At 40.5% G+C, this 19,375-nt stretch overlaps 3 protein-coding genes across 6 annotated transcripts; 1 reads left to right on the top strand and 2 right to left on the bottom strand.

Moving 5' to 3' along the window:
- Positions 1-6: 6 nt before the first annotated feature.
- Positions 7-7,754, bottom strand: LOC117563684 (rho guanine nucleotide exchange factor 18). The gene is made up of 3 exons (XM_052002164.1): positions 7,427-7,754; positions 6,387-7,207; positions 7-4,710 (listed from the first exon to the last, which is right to left on the bottom strand). Exons 2-3 carry the CDS (start codon positions 7,156-7,158, stop codon positions 1,334-1,336), a joined length of 4,149 nt encoding a protein of 1,382 aa, XP_051858124.1. The 5' UTR covers positions 7,159-7,207; positions 7,427-7,754; the 3' UTR covers positions 7-1,333.
- A 763-nt stretch (positions 7,755-8,517) lies between these two features.
- LOC117563911 (transmembrane 9 superfamily member 4) lies at positions 8,518-11,868 on the top strand. Of its 2 annotated transcripts, none has more exons than XM_052002165.1 (6): positions 8,518-8,564; positions 9,265-10,496; positions 10,554-10,781; positions 10,844-11,027; positions 11,089-11,227; positions 11,289-11,868. In XM_052002165.1, the coding sequence occupies exons 2-6, from the start codon at positions 9,400-9,402 to the stop codon at positions 11,387-11,389; spliced, it is 1,749 nt and encodes a 582-aa protein (XP_051858125.1). In that variant the 5' UTR covers positions 8,518-8,564; positions 9,265-9,399; the 3' UTR covers positions 11,390-11,868. The 2 variants fall into 2 exon arrangements, with proteins under 2 accessions (XP_051858125.1, XP_034098364.1); XM_034242473.2 differs by lacking the exon at positions 8,518-8,564 and adding an exon at positions 8,895-9,062.
- A 510-nt stretch (positions 11,869-12,378) lies between these two features.
- LOC117563913 (uncharacterized) lies at positions 12,379-19,320 on the bottom strand. 3 transcript variants are annotated; one of them, XM_052002166.1, is made up of 8 exons: positions 18,800-19,320; positions 16,828-16,879; positions 14,403-14,461; positions 14,177-14,333; positions 13,904-14,108; positions 13,713-13,845; positions 13,211-13,362; positions 12,379-13,147 (listed from the first exon to the last, which is right to left on the bottom strand). In XM_052002166.1, the coding sequence occupies exons 1-8, from the start codon at positions 18,885-18,887 to the stop codon at positions 12,992-12,994; spliced, it is 1,002 nt and encodes a 333-aa protein (XP_051858126.1). In that variant the 5' UTR covers positions 18,888-19,320; the 3' UTR covers positions 12,379-12,991. The 3 variants fall into 3 exon arrangements, with proteins under 3 accessions (XP_051858126.1, XP_034098367.1, XP_051858127.1); XM_034242476.2 differs by having other exon boundaries at positions 12,379-12,929; positions 18,800-19,319; XM_052002167.1 differs by lacking the exons at positions 16,828-16,879; positions 18,800-19,320 and adding an exon at positions 16,557-16,582.
- Between the last annotated feature and the right edge of the window lie 55 nt (positions 19,321-19,375).

The raw sequence follows: 19,375 nt of genomic DNA, 5'->3' as shown, positions 1-19,375 counted from the left end.
CACACATAGTCGTTTCAGTTTTGGAAGTTTGTTTAAAATCATGAAATGTTATTTTGGAAAAAGCTCCCACGTTAAAGATATTTAATTAATAAATACATCGAGTGAATAAATAGTTAAGATTTACGTTAAGAACATTTAAGCTACGCATGTGATTATTACATACTTGTTTTGTCTATTTTGAAGTTTTAAACGCGAAAAAGGGAAATGCATTTGCGAACACACTAACAAAACTCAGTTACATATGTAAGTCGTTGTCGTTATCGTCGTCGTTTTAGCTTATGGAAGGCGAACACACGTCTTTGAGATACTTGAGATGAAAAATGGAACGTTGTTTTAAGTACATAACATACATACACATACAGCATTGATAAACACAGACTTGGAATTACTTAAGTTTATGGACGAGCACTCGAACTTTGACTGCACGCTTTGAGATGCCTTGGGATTGCAACACAATTTGCCTAGTTGCCCTCAACAAATCTAAATTTCGAATTATGCCAAAAGAGCTGCGTAACTTTGCGAAAGATTACTGCATTAAATACTATGTTGTTACATTGTTAAGTCTTTAGTTTAGTTAAGCACAGTAAATAAGCATTTATTACTTTGTAAATACCTTTTTATGGTATAATTATTATACCCGATAGCCAAAGTGTCGATATGATTGACTGTCTTTCCGTCTGTACATTTAGAATAATACTTAAATCTCAAAGACTATTAGAGCTAAAACTATCCAATTAGATAATAATACTCCAATAGGTCAGAGGTAGATAAAGTATGTTTCGGAATATCGCTAGACACGGAGAAAACGAATTTCATGTAATGATAACGTTTATCATCTTATTAAGATGTATTATAGTATGCGCTAATTTAAATACGTTCCGTTTAAATAGGATCAGAAAATGAATATGAAAATTATTATTCAGTCGTAAAATCTGTTGATCAGACTTTATTTTTTCTGTTACACGTTTAAGATATTGTCCAGATTTGGGTATCGGGTATCTCACAGTCGAGCACACTCGCCTATAGCTTGTCTATTATTTAGTCATTAGTCGTTTGTTAATCTGTTGCTCAAAATTCCAGTTGGTTTTAAAGCTATCTTGTTTAAACCTGCCATAGATACTACACATGCTTTATGCTGATAAGCATAGTCGTCAATAAATAAAAAATAAGTCAGTACGTAATTAGTAAAAATTATCGCGTAAGACGATAAAAAATTAACTTTAAACTTATAGAGGGAACTTTCAGGCAAATCGTGCTGCATTATTGAGCTGCATTGGAATGTTATTTGTTTTCTTTTTTGAGTTTAGATTTCAACCTCTGGCGTGAACTTGCGTCAGAAGTAGATCTCCTCCTCCTCGGGTTTGGCCCGTGGCGCCTGCCCACTACGAACTCCTCCTGTCGCTCCTGTCGATTGTTGCACTCGACTGCTAGTGGGCGTCTGGTTGTGACGTTGCTGAGCGGAAGCATAGGTTGAGTAATGCGCTTGCGACTCGGCACGTGCAACGCTAGGCGTGCTGCCCGTGGTGGCAGGTGTGGTTGTCGATTGCTGGATGATAGCCGGCGAGCTGCCTGTGCGTGCATGTTGCGGCGTAGGGGTCACCACGGTTGTCTGTCGCTGCTTATCGGCCAGCTTAAGGGGAAACATTTGTTGCACGCCCGCGCTACCTGCGGTGGCAGGTGAAGCTCCGTTGTTGGAGCTGTTGTTGAAGCTGGCGGATTTGTCGACACGTGCACCAGAGGACAGCGACGATAGCTTCATGGGCAGCTTCTGTTTGACCAGCGTTGAATTCGCTTTGGGCGCATTGTTGGCGCTCAGCAAATGCACGGGCGGCGTCTTGCAATTGGAGCTGCCACTCAGCCATTTTTCCTTGCGTCGATCAATCGTTGAAGCGGCGGCTGCTGTCGTTGTTGTTGTTGGTGTTGCGGCGCCACCAGTTGGCGTGTCCAGCTCGTAGGCATCCTCGGGCACAGCGACGGGCGCCATGGCCGGCGCCAGAGTGGGCAGCGGTGTGCTTGGCGAGAGCAGCAATCCCTGGCTGGAGAGCAGTTCCATTTTGCGATAGAGCTGCTCACGCTGCTGGCGCACATCCTCCTGCTCGGCCTTGATTTGCTGCTGAAGCTGCAACTGCTGTGCCTTCATCTCGGTCAACTCGTCGAGCTGCTGTTGCTTTTGACGCAACCAGGCGGTCTTCTCCTCCTGCAGCTTGTCCTGCAAATTACGCAGCTCCTCCAGCTGGTCCTTGTGTGTATAACCCGTTGAGCCGCTGCCACCGCCACCGCTGCTGTTGCGCGGACTCTCCCGATACAGCGCCAACTGCAGCTGCAGACTCTGGATGCAGGTCATCTGCTGCGAGATGATGCAAAGCAGCGTGTGTAGATGGTGCGACACCTGCAGCACTGCATAGTTGTGCTCTTTGCTGTTCGCTGGCAGCGTGCTCGCATGCAGCTGCAGCTGCTGCGGTTGCGCTTGTGGCGGCTCTCGCTCTCTCTCTGTTGCAGGCGTCTTGAGTTCACGCTTCTCCTCCAGCTCCTGCAGTCGTGGCGTCAACACCTGCAACGTATTCAGCTTGCTGGCCGCCGTCTCGCGTCCTCCCAGTTTGCCGCGCTTCTCATCGAAACCAGCAAAGGTTTCCGCACGCTTCGGCAACGTGGGCGACGCATAGAGCACGCTCTGTTTCTCGCCCACGCTGCTGACGGTGCGCGAGACGGGCAGCCCTGTGGAGGCGCTGTAAATGCTCGCCGCCAGCTGGCTAATGTCCTGCACTGTGTTGAGCACACGTCGCCACAGCTCGGCAGTGTCACAGTCGGTGCTCACCAGCTCCTTGTACGAGCCGAAGGCAGCCAGAAAATTGGCTGCATTGCCGTTGGCATTGTTGGTGTTGATGTCGCCGCTAAACGGTTGCTGTTGCTTCAGCAGATTGAACTGGAGCATAAGTTTCTCCTCGAGCAGCAGCGCCTGCTCGATGTCCTTCTGTCGCATCTTCTCGATCGTCTCGCGCTTATTGACACCAATGCGCAGCTTCTCCTCGGCCGTTAAAGCCTCTGCCTCAATAATATCGGTGGCCGGGCAATCGAGCACCGCCTGGCGTATGGTTTGTATCCAGGTCTGTTTGTCCTTGGGCGTTTGCACCTTCAGTTCGTACATCTCAGGAAAATCCGGATTGGAGCTGATAATATAAATACCACGGGATTCGGTGCCCGCCTTCTCGCGTATCAACAACTTCTGCAGCGGCACCACACCCGCCTTGTGCTCGGGCGTAAAAAAGGCGTACTTGTTGTGCGCAGAATTCTCGCTAAGGAAGCACAAGCAATCGGTGAGCACGACGACGAGCACCAGCTGCGTTTTGGCACGTCCCTGCATAAGCGTGGCGAGTCCATCGAATTTCAGACGTCGTCGCGACTCCACGCCCAGTTCTGTTTTGCGAAATGGTTTATTTTTGTAGATCGCAAAGGATTTGGTATCGACTCGCGCATAAATCTCAAGCTGACGCTCGCGCAACTCCTTTTCCGCCACACAGGCATCGACATCAACCAGCAGCGACTTGACCAAGTTTAAAGCATGTTGCAGCTTGTCCGTCTCTAGTTTATTGTCGCGTGCGCTCTTCAGCAGCGGTTCGATGAGCAGCGGATATTTGGTGAGACGCTGTGTCACAAAGAGTATGCACTCTGGAATGCCCTTTTTCTTGAGCAACGGATTCTGCAGACAGTGCTTATACCACTCCGCAAAGCTTGGCTCGGCCAAACACTGCTTAAACTGCTCCAGCGCGCTGCGATGATTCGCACAAAATTCGCCGTAGGCAAGACGCAAACATTGCGCCTGCTCCTGCGAAAAGAACTCGAGCAGAATGTCCGCAATACTGTCCACAACGAGATTCTCGCGCTGCTTCTGTCGCAGCTGGCGCAGGAAGCAGGTGTGCAATTCCGTCAGCTGCTGCAAGCGGGGAAACATGCTGTGTATGTTGAGAGCGGGAAAATGACGCTCCAGACTCTCCACGAACACCTTACGCATTACGATGAGCGTCTGGCAGTGATGTTTCTCGGTCATGATGAACTCATAGATGTGCTCCTGTCGTTTGATTTGCAACTCTTTCAGTGTTTTCAGTTGCTCCTTGGGCACATTCGGTGTCCAGGAATCGGGCTCCAGCAGCACGATGCCCAACGCTGGATCTGCGCCCAAATCTTGAGCCTCAATCGGTGGCTCATTGAGGAACTGCAGCTCGGCGGCCCGTATCAGTGGCTGTTGCTCCTCCTGCTGATGGCTCAGGTGCTGCAGCTGCAACTGTAGCGCCTCGGAGCCATCGCAATAGTCTTGACCCGCTGCCGACAACTTCTTGCCATGCAACTTGCCGCTACTCTCGAGATGGGCGTCCATGTCACAGGCGTTTAGCTGCACACCGCCCACCAGAGACTTCGTCTTGGCCTTGGGTTTCTTTTTGCGAAAGAATAGGGAACCGCGCTTGGGACGCTTCTCTACGTGATCGTAGACCTCGATTTTGGCATGCGAACGCAACAGACTCTGATTCTCATCCTCGCTATCCGTGAGATGTCGAGCAAGCGCCTTGATGTCCTCCTTGGCGATGATCGACGATGTCGAGATGCTCTTTTGCAACGGTATCCGACTGATGATCTCTGTGGCCAGACTCCTCTTGGCTGCAATCCGCTCGAAGTCTCTTGCCAACTCTGCCTCGTTGAGTGAATGCGTCGAAATGCCTGCAAGCGAAAATAAAGAGCGTTAGACACTTGTTAACTAACTATTGCATTAGACGGTGAGTTGCCTCTTGGACTTGCCAATGCCATCGACTCACTGATAACACAAATACACGGAACCGGGGCTCTTGTGGAATTTCTTATCGTAATCGAAACTAACTTCGGCACGTATCCCCTACTCACAATTGCCTCAAATTGATGCGGCATGTTGGCACAATGGAATCTCTTGTATGTTTATTTTAACATTTTTTTAAATAAACACAAAATGTGTTGATTATATCGGAGAGGTCGCTGGAAAGTACCTTTTGTTTATAATAATAAGACAGATTGTAAATAAACAACATTTTATGAAAACATACACAATTTACTATTTTGACCGTTTACAGTTGATATTAATAAAAGGTTCTCTTTAATTATGATCACCAGACTTTTCATTTATGTATTCGTCACAAAAATTATTTTATTTTTATAAAGTAATTGTTTTGTCTATGCTTCTATAATTATTGTTACGTACATCTGATATTGTTTTTGTAGATCAATCATTATCTAAAAACCGTAAAAATTCATTAAAAAAAACCAGAAGTAATATAAAAATGGACTTAACAATAATTAACACTTCGCTTTTATCCGAAGAAATTTAATCAATTATTAGCATGATTACCTATTTGCTATTGTAATCAACTAAATATTTATGGAGTCAACACAATTTTAATCATCTTATTAAACCACTTTGTGTAAGCTTTTCATTTTCCAAACTTAACATGTATCATTATTTCTTTTTACTACACAAAACTATTCGATCTCTATATGATACACTAAAATATTTTAATAAAAAAAACTATCATAATTTTGAGATGGTTGAAATAAGATAAGGGGTTTCTTTTGTTTGGTATATTTTTTTAAAATTTAATTTAACCACAAAACAGGTATATTTTTGTTTATTTGGCCTAAATATACCTTACAATTTTGGTGCGAAACCAACAACAAAACTAAACTATAAAAAAAAAAACTAAAATTAAAATGTTCTTCGGGTATCCAAAATTAACTAAATCGTCACAATCGTTCATGTGTTAAATAACTTAAAACTAATCAAGATTCTAGAATCTTCTATCATCGTCAAATTGTGTCTTGCATCTACAACAAATTTTCAAATTCGCTGCATTGTTTGCATTATTAGGCAGCAGCGTGGGCAGAACCACTTTTCGTTTCAAAGTTGTATACAACCAAAGACCAGAACCAGGTTATTCAATAAACAGTCTCAACTGATCTCATCATCATCACTCTCTGATTTCTCCCCTACACTTTAGTTGCATTTGCAATGTCAAGTTGAAAGACACCCGCCGTGTTTGTTGTATACTGTTAATTAGCTGTGATTTTACAGTCGCCATAAACCGAACCCACAACAATTTGCAATAAGGAATCAGAGAAGAACTGTAGTCTATCTTTATACATATTATATCTATACAACTTCACTGAATCTACTGTTAGAGGCGATCCCCTCGACAAACCTTTTTTCGAAGAAGTTGAGAGATTTTGGACTTCGCAAGATATTATCTTATCCCAAGGGAACTGGTATCTTTTCTATTTCAATATATATATCTTGCTGCAAATGGAACCCACTGTTCTCTGGTCCAACTCTTGCCATTAGCTAGCAACCTTAACTTCAAGCTTCTACTTACCGCCAGTGCTGTTGCGTGCTGAACGACGTCGCTGCTCGGTGACTCGTATGGTTTCCTGTTCCTCGCTGTCGAGACTCGAGAGACTGACGCTCTTGTTAGTGCAATCGCCGCCTGTGGCGCTGGCATCATCCACAGCTGTCCAGGACTTGCGACGATCCGTGTGCAGCAGAAGACACTGCTGCGGTGCCGCTGACCACATGACACCCACGTTGCCGCTGCCATTGCCCGCGTTGCTGAGATCCGGCAACGAGGCGCTTAAGATGGCAGCACTAAGAAGGCCATAGCTGTTTGCCAAGCCATCATGATGCTGTTGACTGGTCGAGTTCTTCATTTGTTGCACCGTCTCACGAATGTTTTGCAGTTGACTGAGTGTATCCTCGAAGATATTATTGTATTTGGATGCCGAGGCGGGACTATGAGGCGTTACATTAATGGTGGGTATCATGTTCATATTGTTGTTGTTGCTGTTGCTAATACTATTAATGTTGCTGCTGTTATTATTGTTGTTGCCGGGCACAACAGACGTCGGAGGAGGCGCGTTTATAACAGGTATACAGTAGTTTTGGCTTTCAACTGTAGCGCGCGGTGTTGAGCCTAGAATTTTGCCATTGGTAATGATTGCACTAGCTCCATTGACTACTTTAGCTGACACGTCGCCGTTGCTGTTGCAATTCGAGTTTAGAAAATCGGTGACTACATCATTGTCGCTGTCATTATCATCGGCGGCAGCTTCGACTGCTGCTGCGGCTGTTGTTGTTGCTGCATTGTCCATATTATGATTGCTACGTTTTGGTATTTTTGGTATTTCTCTCTATTGTTGTCTGTTGTAGAAAAAGAAAGTTTATTAGTACTAACACCTACACCCACACACATACTTCCGTACAGCAGACACACACAGACATTAGCATTCACACACACATACACACACGAAGTTACAAAGTTACGCACACGTACAAGTGACGCTGCTTTGTATGCAGTTTTTTGACTATTATTGATTTTCCCATACACTCGTAAACACACAGAGATAGACACGCACTCACCCGCCTTGTTGCGCGTTCTAATTGTTGCGCCTTCTTCGCATTCGAGGACAAGCACGACAGCGTCCCACCAACAACGTCCTTGCACAATTCTCAAAACAAGTGGAACAACAACAACATCAACAAACTGCGTGCAAAATGCTAAGAATTGAATGTGTACGTCACTCTCCAACGCGTATAGCAAATTAGAAAATTGTTTGTGTTGCTTTTTAATAAACAGAAACAAAAATAAGCTAAAGTTAATGAGATTTGCAGTAATTAAACACTATTTGAGACAACACATATTTCTTTTGCTTCTTGCAGACTCGCCAAACTGTGCATCAGTGTGGCCGCATGTGCCATACACTAAAAATAATATTTCTTTTCGCAAATTATACTAAAAGCTTTAAAAACAATATAATGTGGCTGTACGCGCGAATTTTTAAAAAGTTGACTTTCGAGTTTACTTAAAACCCTTACATGCTGATTTAAAAGAGATTATATGTTTAAAACAAATAACAATATTTATGTATAATTTTTAATAGACTCGTTTAAATTTTGTGTCTTTTGCAATTCAATTCCATTCAAATCCTAGTTCACTATAAATTTTTTTGTATGAATTGATTATTCACTCTTTATATCAATTGTGAAAATATTTAAAAATATATATCTCATGTTTTCATGCATTTTTCAGAAGCCGGAAATATTAGTTAAAAACAAAAAGCTTGAGCTGATTGATAACGGCTTTTGGAGCAGCTGGATTTCTGGAACTGATGAAAGCAGTTCATCGCTGAGAATTTTGATTAAATCGAACGAGGAATAGCACGAGGAGTTCCTTGAATTGGACCCTAAGCCCTAAGAGTATTTTTGAATTAACTTAAACGTTATTATATTATATTGTCATACGGTCTTAATAGAATAGTATAATAGAATTGCTTTCTTGTATTATTATTAGTATTGTTATTGTATGCAATGTTAACAAAAGAGCAGCCGATTCAGAGTAAGCATTCATATTTTTGTGAAATCTGTCATATTTACATTCAAAAATTGACCGTTAAATGTATATTAAGAAAATAAAATAAATTGGTGCACAAAGCTAAAATGTGAGTGATATACATACGTGCACCCGTATTTATAAATGACATATTTTCGAAAATAGTATGTGAGTAATCATTTAAAATTATGTGGAATATTCTATTACTAAACTATCGTTGTTTCGAGTGGCCGAAAATAAAACTGTACAGTTTGAGGAATACTCCAGCAAATCATCGATAGACCCATCGATGTTTCTCCTCTTTTACTATGATAGTCCAATGAAACCAATGTATTTTTGTATATCCGGTTTTAAAACGGATATGTTGGGATTTGTGCGCAGTTACATAAAGTTGCTTTATTGATGCCCATGTGCATGACAAATGTTTCAGTTTGAATAACTTATAAAAAACAAATATTTACATCGATATTCGACATATGAAAATATCGATGTTTAATATTTTTTCAAAAGTTGAGATGCATCGATATTGTAATCGATATATCTCCACCTTTAAAGGAGAGCAAGCGTAAAAGAATATTAGCTAGTTTTGTAATTGGCAAATTTTTAGTTTATTATATACATTTAGTGCATATCATTTAAGCTACAGCCCCGCATCCAACTATGCTGGTAAGTTTGAAGTTATCGCTGCAATGCGACATCGAGACAAGTTCGCTCAATTATTAAAATAATTGATGGAAAGTGCGGCTCACTGAGCGAAGCGTATGCAAAGAGACACGCAATCAATTGACATTCTTCGTTCTTGATGTGGCTTTCTTTATATGTATTGTTTGTTTATGTTCTTTATTGTTTGTTTGCTTCTTTTTTGTAGTGGGCGCCTAGGCTGCTGTTGCTAGTGCTGGCGCTGTTCGGCAGCAGCGTCATCATTGTCGATTGCTTCTATGTGCCCGGCGTGGCACCCGTAGAATTTGTGCGAGGCCAAAAAATCGATGTAAAGGCGGTAAAAATGACGAGCAGCCGCACACAGCTGCCATATCAGTATTATTCGCTACGGTTCTGTTACCCCAAGAATGGCACACTTATCTTTAAGTCGGAGAATCTCGGTGAAGTGCTGCGAGGCGATCGAATTGTCAACACACCCTACGAGGTGCAAATGGCAGAGAATATTAACTGCAAACTGCTGTGCAATCAAAAGGATTTGCCAATTACTTGGACCAAAGAGGATTCGGCCACGGTAGCGGAACGCATACAACATGAATACTATGTCCATCTACTGGTCGATAATCTGCCGGTGGCAACACGGATTGTCAGTGCCAACAATCCCAATGATATTACTTATGAGCATGGCTATCGATTAGGCCAAGTAGATGGTGACAACATTTATATCAACAATCATTTGAAGTTTATTCTGTCCTATCACATGTACACTAAGGATAAGTATCGTGTGGTTGGCTTTGAAGTTGTCACAGGCTCTGTCAATCACAAGGAGCTCAAATTTGAGGATGACACTTGCAATTTTCCGGATAATCCGCGACCACAGCTTGTAAATCCCTCGGGCGAAACCAAACTGTATTTCACCTACTCTGTGGTCTGGAAGGAGTCCAAAGTGAGCTGGGCCTCACGCTGGGACATCTACCTGGGCATGCGTGACGTACAGATCCATTGGTTTAGCATCATCAATTCGCTGGTCGTCGTCTTCTTCCTGTCTGGCATACTGACCATGATCATGATTCGTACGCTGCGTCGCGACATTGCTCGCTACAACACAGACGACAACATCGAAGATACGCTTGAAGAGACCGGCTGGAAATTGGTGCATGGTGATGTATTCCGTCCGCCCAAGAACACAAGACTTTTCTCGGCCATCATTGGCAGCGGCATTCAAATCTTCTTCATGGCCATGATAACCATCTTCTTTGCTATGCTGGGCATGCTGTCGCCTTCGTCACGTGGCGCTTTGATGACCTCTGGCATCTTCATGTATGTGTTTATGGGCACTATTGCTGGCTACTATGCTGCACGACTCTACAAGACGATGAAGGGACGCGAGTGGAAGCGTGCGGCGTTTCTTACAGCTACTTTGTACCCGGGTATTGTTTTTGGGTAAGTTATATTTCAAATTTATTTAAATAATTTAATTTATGTCGAGTCTTATTTTAGCACTGGCTTCTTTCTGAACTTTTTCATTTGGGACAAGTCATCGAGTGGTGCTGTTCCCTTTACCACAATGATCTCGCTGTTGTTGCTTTGGTTTGGCATTTCAGTGCCACTTGTTTACCTTGGCTTCTATCTGGGCTATCGCAAGCAGCCGTATCAGCATCCCGTGCGCACCAACATGATTCCACGACAGGTGCCCGCTCAACAATGGTACATGAATGCCGCATTGAGGTAAGTTTGTTTTATTCTTTACAGTTGAATCAATAATGACACTTATTCTTTCATTTTTATAGCACTCTAATGGCTGGCATTTTACCATTTGGAGCGGTTTTTATCGAGCTTTTCTTTGTCTTTACTGCCATTTGGCAGAATCAATTCTATTATCTATTTGGATTTTTGTTTTTGGTCTTTTGCATTCTTGTAGTCAGCTGCGCGCAAATCTCAATTGTCATGACATACTTTCAACTGTGTGGCGAGGTAAAAAGGAATTGTTCTCATGCTTATCAATGTGTGTACAACTTACTCTTGATCTTTGTAGGACTATCGTTGGTGGTGGCGCAGCTTTATCGTATCGGGCGGCTCAGCTGTTTATGTGCTTTTTTATAGCATATTTTACTTCTTTACCAAACTGGAGATTACAGAATTTATACCCACATTGCTCTACTTGGGTTATACAGGTGGGACCTCATTACTATTTGGCATTGCTTCAATTGCTAATCTTTAAAAAACCAATTACAGGTCTAATGGTGCTTACGTTCTGGCTATTGACTGGATCTATTGGCTTCTTTGCTGCTTACGTTTTCATACTGAAAATCTATGGGGCTGTGAAGATCGATTAGAGAACCTTCTTATTTACAAAACGCTGCACGCCAAACTATCCCCGCAATATATCATTTGATCGTAATACTTATTGCCTATATTATAAATATTTATATATGACAGCCTAGCATTATAAAAGCAAATGTACCAAGCCCCAAAACAAAATCAGCCAAAGGCCATGTGTAATATTCTGTTCAACCTCCAGCTCCTCCTACTCCTACTCTCCGATCAACAAAATTGTGCTATTATTTTCCTTTTATCCATCTGCTGTGCTTTTCCCAACAAAAATTTCAATTACTACGCTACAATAGTATTTCCTTTCCTTGGGGATCACTCATGTCTCGAGTGCATTGCGTTAGGATACATTCTAGAAATGCCTAATTTATATATGTATGTAAAAATCCTAATCTATAAGCTAAAACATAAATACAAGAAATCTAATAAAATAAGCTAAGTATAAATGGCAAATAAGTGATTAAAGTAAAATTAACATTGTAAATGTTTCGATTAATGTTAGCCCGATTTTATCAGCATTAAGCTTACAAAAAAAAAATGTTGATAACAACTCGTCAGCTGTGGCGTAGCAGTGTATGGAATTAATAGCTGAACAGATGGTTTTAAGCTCAGCTTTGTTTAATTTATCTAGACACACCCAAGCTCAGCACTGCAAGACATCACAATGCGCATTATATTTGTGCTGGTTTCCTTTGTATTTGCATTATTATTTATTGAAGTAGTTTCCTCTGGATTTTGGAATAGCTATTATCAAGTAAGCAGCATTCAGTTTAATCGACTTGATATTATTTAGAAATAATTATTCTCACAGAAACGCCAAGAATCCGATAAGCAGAAGATCATGTCGAATGTCAGTTACGGTATGCTAATGATTATGGATACATTTGCCCCATTTTGGATCCGTCGCGAAGATAGACGAGGTATCTAGAAATCCATAAAGATTGTATTTGTTTGGCATTGTATTTGCAATTACTTAACTAAAACTATGACAAAGTAAATGTTAATTCATTTATTTGAGTTTTATTTTGTAGTATTTTACACAGAAACGCTTTAGACTAACTTGTAAAATATCTAAATAGATCAAATCGTATACACATTGCCATATAATCTGATGCCTAGACATAATATCTAATCATTTATTTAAGTAAGTGAATGCACATTTACATATGTACGTATTGAGAGGACGAATTATCTTTAATGTTTTCATTTGTATTTTGTTTTGTTTGGACACGACACGAACCCATTCAATGTGAGCATTTATTTAACATAGAGTTACTAGTGGTACATAGGTTTACAACTTTTGGGCTCAATCAATATTGCTAGTCGGAATGATTGTTACTTAAAATTTACATATTAATAACTAAATCCAAAACAAATCTGTTTAAATTGCTGCTGATCTGACTTCATATCCATCTCCATATCTCTCTCTTTCTGTCGGGGACTTCAGTTTCAAGTGCTTGAATCGGTTTACCTCAGTGGGTTCCGATTCCTTAAACGCTAGCGATTCCTTTTTGTTTTACGACTCACATTTCCCTCGATGATAATCTATGCATTCAAAGAATTTACAATTTAATCACAGCATTTTGACAGATTTGATATTGAAGTTCTTAATCAAATGGCATTTGTCGGCGTTGCACTTCGGAAACGACATCAATAAACGATCCAGTCGTATGAGAAGTCGAGTGATACGACTCGCCAACGGTATTATAATTAATATTCACTAAACGATCTTTTGTTGGCTTATAGTATGGGCACTTTGCCACCTGGTAGTTGGTTTGATTTAATTTGCACCAGTTAAAAACTTAAAGTAATTATGTAATAAATACCTGAAGTATTTGACTGGCCTCAAATGCAGTGCCAGGCAATAATATAACCGGGGCACTGACATTGCCAGCTTCCACGCACAGCATGTTTGGGAATTCATCATCACCAAAGTCGCTCATTTCCCTTGAGCGATCGATCCAGGGATTCCAAATTACTGCATAACGAAGATTTGTATAATTTGATGAGATATTTAAGTATTAATACTAATTATTTTAAATTTTTAGCAGATATAAAAAATGTATATTTAATAACGCTTTATAAGGCAACCGATTAATAATAATTTAATATAAAGCCAATTTAGAATTGAATATATTTTAATTTTGGAGCATAGTCATCAGAAATTATGTGCCCATTTTCAGAAAAATTTTGAAAATAAATTTTATTAATATATGTTGGTGTAAATCACAGTCCTTAATTTTTAATTCAGAAAAGATTTCGAATTTAAATTTAAATTCAAAATTCATTCTCTATGAATAGTATTAATTACTAACTTATATAACTTACCCGTATCAGGAAAATTGTATTTGTGAAGTCTCATCTTGCGCCCAGAGACCACATTGGTAATCACATGCTCCTGTGGTGTGTGCTGATAGATGCGGTCTGTCCACTCGTTTACCGTAACCACCTCGCGGCCCTCCTGATAAAAAATAATTATTGCAAATCTAAGCATACTATTTACAACTCCACAACTTTACCTGATATAAGGCGCCCTCACGGGTTTTGTCAATGAAGTGACAACCCTGCAGTCCTGTTATCTGGCATCGACGAACATCGGGCACCTTCAGATAGGTGTGCAGTAGCATATTGAAGGTAAAACTTAGATCTTTGCTGGGATTGTAGACGCCAATATGAAAGTGCAGCTCCTTCTCGCGCAGAATCAGGCGATAAGTAATACGGAATCTATAGGAAATTAAACAGTTTTAATATTAGATAATTACTAGAAATACTATGGACTTTAGTGGTCCTACTGATAGTTCCATATGGAGCGTGTAAACTCGTTATCCATCAGTGAAAATATCGCCTCGACATCGCCATTGTGAAGACGCTCTGGGGCCCGATCCAAGTGCCATCGTGTGATTCTCGCAAATCCATGTTGGGGGCCAAATGACCAAGCGCCAAATTGAGCTAAATGTGTGCGGAAAGATGAGCTACTGTTTGGACTCGAGTATGAAAAGGCAGCAATAAGAAACTTACGAAAGACAAAGGGTATGCCACCACGTATCGCCTTCTTGCCATCAAACGATGCCAGTTTGCTGCAAAGAGCGAAATACTCGATTAATATTTTGGAAAGAGGAAAGGGTCTGTCGCAGATTGGGCTTTGTCAGGGATTGGGGTTGTCTTGGACATTGTTGGTTGTGGAGACCCTCTCTCTAAGATACTGACAACTGGCAGGCAAAGCTTTTGAGCTGACTAAATATTTTGCAAGCCCGGCCAGAAAAACTCAAGCAGACATTCAGATATTTCTGAAGGAACGAAAGAACTTCTCTCGGTTCTCAGTGCAAGGCACAAAAAAGTGTCTGGCAATTGCCCACTTTTTGCTCGATGATTCGTCAGTTTCGTCTTTAGGTTGTCCTCTTTCCATGATGTTTTTTATTGTGTGTGTTTTTTTTATACTTATGTCTTGTGTGTGCGCTAATTTGCCGACGCATCCATCAAGTGGCTCCTGCTCTGACCTGGCCATCTCCCTTTTGTGTGTCTGGGCTGGGCTGGGCAATTGTGTCATTAATATTGTCAGGTTGTAGTGCTTGGCCAAGATGTTGCACATGCAACATCGGATCGGATCATTGGTCACATGACATTTTGGATATCTCCGTCCAGTTTGTGTGGAATTCATCCAAGTGGCATTTATTGTGGCAGCTCTTTAAGCATTAGCAATCCGTTTTTAACTTGTGCAACTGTTTCTGTTTCTGTTGGTGCTTCTGTTTGAAATTCAATTTCAATTTCTGCTGCTGTCGCTGTTTCGGTTTTGGTTGCTGCCTAGCTTGAAGTCTGGTCACAGTTGTTGGCACACGTTGGAGTTCCTTTGGCTCCACAAGCCGCACCGCACACACAAAAAGTGCTCCTGGTTTTTGCCGCAAAACTCAACTCACGGGCGTTTTTTGTGCAACATTTCAAAGTTCCTCGTCGCTGTTGCCGGGTTTCCAAATGCCAATGAGACGGCAATTGCCAACTGGGCGCAGCAGCAACAACAACGACAACAATAACGACAGCTACAAGGAAAAGCAGGCAACGAACATTCGGACAAACAGACGAAAAGTTGAGAAAAACTCGTCGCAAAGCAAGGAAAATTAGTAAGAAAAAAGGCATAACTTAATTTCTAGACTGCACAATACTCTGTAAAATCAGATATGTATATATGTATATTATTCTAAACTGAACTCTGTAAAAATACAATATAACAAATTTGTAAGATGCTCTCTCAATGAGAATTTTACAATGTTCTCTAAGGTTTTCATTTTAAAGATATTTATCACAAGCATGTTTTGGACAACATTTAATATTTACAACAAATACACTTTTAAATACCTTCAATAGTTGAATATTCTACATTATACATTCCAGTAATTGTGTATTTAGTAAATTATGTGTAGTCGAATGTTCTTAAAAACCACGCAAACTAATATGTTTAAAATATTCGAAACAAATTTGTAAATATTACAAACCTCAATTTAAGCTAACTCCTTAGATACAGGGTATTAAATAGAACAATAGTATTTGTCTTTAAGAAAAAAACTAAACAAAAAAAAAAAGGCATTGTCAATGCCAAGACACGTTCAGCACCAACTGTGGCCCAACTGTTGTTGCCGGCCACATATAAAATCTACACCACTGTTCGCACAACGTATTCGGTACATGGAACATCATGTAGTCGTAGTCGGGATTTATCGATCTAGATGCCGCGCCAAAAACTCCATTCATAAAAACCAGCACATTGTTTGGCTTGTTGTTGTTGCTGTTGTTGTTAGTGTGTGTGTGAGTGCGTGTTGTTGCTGTTGTATAGGAGGACGACGTAGGCAGCAAAACAGTGAAAAACAACGGCCCTCAATGGGAGAAACACAAGTTGCCCAGTCCACGGTCCATTGTACGACCGCTCCTCTCACTCTCACGCTCCCTATCAGCCTGCCTGCCTGCCTGCTTGATAGTGCATGTGCAGCAAGCTCTCTCTCCAAACTCTCTCGCTCTTTCCTTTGCTCTCTCGTTGCTTTTTTTGTGCTGGGTCTCTTGGTGCGGTTCGTTGGTTTCACGTTGTTGTTGTTGCTGGTGCCGTCGTGTTTTTGTTGGCGCATCATACAAAAACATTTTGCCGCCAAACAGAATGGCAAAGACTGGCTAGTTGCCTACACTCACCTACCCACCATTCCTCGCCCCTATTGCCCTCTTGGCAAGGCATCCTTTGTGGCCAGCTCTCGTATTTGTGCGAGTCCGTTGAAAAGTTTTAGCAAAACACTTTTTAGGTTGCATGCCGTTAGTTACCGTGGACTTGCGTAAGTTGGTTGCTTCGCTGCAGCTTTAGCTTCAACAAGCGCTTCAAACTGTTGTGGACGCTGCGCTTTGAGCTTAAAGAGCGCGCGCCACCTTGGCGTATGCGTTATATTTAAAAGTGCCTTAATTCGCTTACCTCACAAACAACTGTTCCTGATTATTCACACGCCAGGACACAACTGTCGCACCTGTTAAAAAGATATTTTATTTAATTTATTATATTAAATTCATTTTATTAACCTTAGTATTTAAAACTAGCTGAATTAACTTTATTATTGAAAAAAGTATTTTTATATAAATAAAGAAATTTCATCCTTGGTTTTCGCATATTTTATCAATATCATTGATTTTATTATACTGCATTTTCGTATATTAAAAATTAATGTATTTGGTTGAATAATGTAATAACTTTATTCAAGAAAAAACTAATTAAGAATTTTTTTTTAATGTATTTAATTTCATTTCACATTTTCTTAATTTTCGTAGTTTTTATTTTATAATTTTTTCTTTTTTGGTTTGTATTTTTTTTTTTTTAAGTTTTCGATTTTTGCTTTAAGCGCATAATTCATTCATTCATTCTCTCTATTTCACTTTAGAATGCAAGGTTTGGTTTTTTGATGATGCATGCCTAAAGCAGAAGTTCGACTAACCTTGGAGTCAATAAATTTCAAGTTCTAAAGATCGAAAAAAGTTGTTTTAGTGTTTTATTTTAATATCAGCTTAAATATTTATAACGCTTTCAGCTAATTAGCTGTTAGTTAAACATTGACTTTAGCATTACATTGAACAATTCTGTTATATATGATAGATTAAGCAAGTGTATGATTCAAATGCAAATCAGCGATAAAGTTTGAACCAATGACGCACTTAGTAAACACATGGATTCAAAATAGAGACATATGTATGTATGTATTCGCTTCTAACCCACATAAATATAAGTGTAGAGAGTCTTGTCTGTAAGTAAACTGGCTGACTGACGGGAGACTGAAACACACAAGACGTTTGAGTATTCCAGCTTTAGCGCAATCTCCAGCTTCGGCTCCAGTACAGTTAAAGCTCTGTAGCCATTGACTATTGGGTGGGTGCAACACACACAGTTTGGTTTGTTGTGGGCGTTAGACGAGGCCTGTTTTGGCCCAAGCCTGGTTTACAATTTAAAGTTTTTGCCTAGCAAAAATTTTGAGTTTTGAATATTAAGCAAAACAAAGAAAGACAGATAAAATAGAGGAAATCAAAAAGGTGGGTAAAGTTGCGTTGTACTAAGGCAAAGCGCACTCGAAAACTTGTCGGAGTAGCGATTGAATTTGCCTGGTGTCTCTTTTTGTTGTATTATTTTTGTTGTTGTTGTTGTTTTTTTTTTTTTTGTGGTGGCAAATGTGTCTCTGACTGTTGCTCAAACGCAACGTGGGCAGCGAACGAACCGAACGAGTCGTAATTGTTGAAAGTGCGCTCTGTACATAAAACATACGAAACACACACATATGTACAGGCGATCAGACATACATATGCAAGTATATAACGCCTAATCGAAATGTGTCGTAGTTGGTTGAGTAGGAGCCGCAAAGACTTGACTGACGATCTCTCAGAGGCGATTTGGCTAGTTGCGCATATCCCAAAAGAGATCATTGGGACAGCACTGATAAGATACTGGCTGCTGACTGGTTACGTGGCCACTTAACCGGACTATTTACTGATTTCAGAACACAACAATGATACTGCCACAAAACAAACGCATATTAACAAGGTTAACAAGGTTGTTTGGCTTTCGTAGTACTCATGATAACCTCTAGAGGTCGCGCGCAAATTGTCGAACGTCAGCGAACGAAGCTCAATCAAGTTGTGAGGCGCTGGAAGCTCTATCTTATAAAACGAAAGTCCATAAAACGCTTAACCAATTTAGTTGGCAAAATAAAACAAAAAAAAAAGCAGAAACAAAAACATTGCTAATCATGCGCTAAAAATAACGCCAACAACTTTTCAAAAAGCTCCCAAACTGAAGATAAGAATTTACTGCCAAAATGTTATTGTGTTTCTCACTTAATTATGATTAATTATTATTATTTTTTTGACACACACAAATACACGCACACAGATCAATGATCACTTACCATGCAAGTTGATTGTGCATGTCGTATTATTGCCACGATCTAATACAACAACACTGGTCGCTGCCACGGCAGCCGCGGTCGTGGCCATTTTCTTTTTTAAGCAACGGTTTTTGAAGTTCGTTCGTTCTATTCCTTTGACGGTTATCGATCACAACTTTTCTTTCTACGTAACGTTTTATGTAAATATAAATTGAAAACTTTTGCACCTTTAACGTAAGATGCTAGGCAAGTTTGAATTTAGGAAAAATTGTATATATGTATTTGGTTTATTCACTTATTTTCCATTTATTCTTTATATACATATGAATATTTGCAAAAAATGTATTCTGCACACAAATCAACACAGAGCCTGAGCTGCAAATACACACACAAAGGCGGCCTCACCAACGCGCGCACTCACACACACATACGAAGCGCAGCTTGAGTTTTTGTCAATGAATAAATACGTAAGGAAAAAACTCGTGCAAAAAACGCCAAGACACAAAGAAGCGTAGACCGCGCTTATGCTGTAGCGTTAACAAACGACCGATTGAAACTGACTGAAAAGCTGTTCTCCCTCCAGCTGATACAGTGGGC

The sequence above is a fragment of the Drosophila albomicans genome, chromosome 2L, assembly GCF_009650485.2.
Source record: "Drosophila albomicans strain 15112-1751.03 chromosome 2L, ASM965048v2, whole genome shotgun sequence".
NCBI lineage: Eukaryota > Metazoa > Arthropoda > Insecta > Diptera > Drosophilidae > Drosophila > Drosophila albomicans.
Note: the sequence above shows the minus strand (reverse complement) of the source record. Positions and strands in the feature narration are given on the sequence as shown.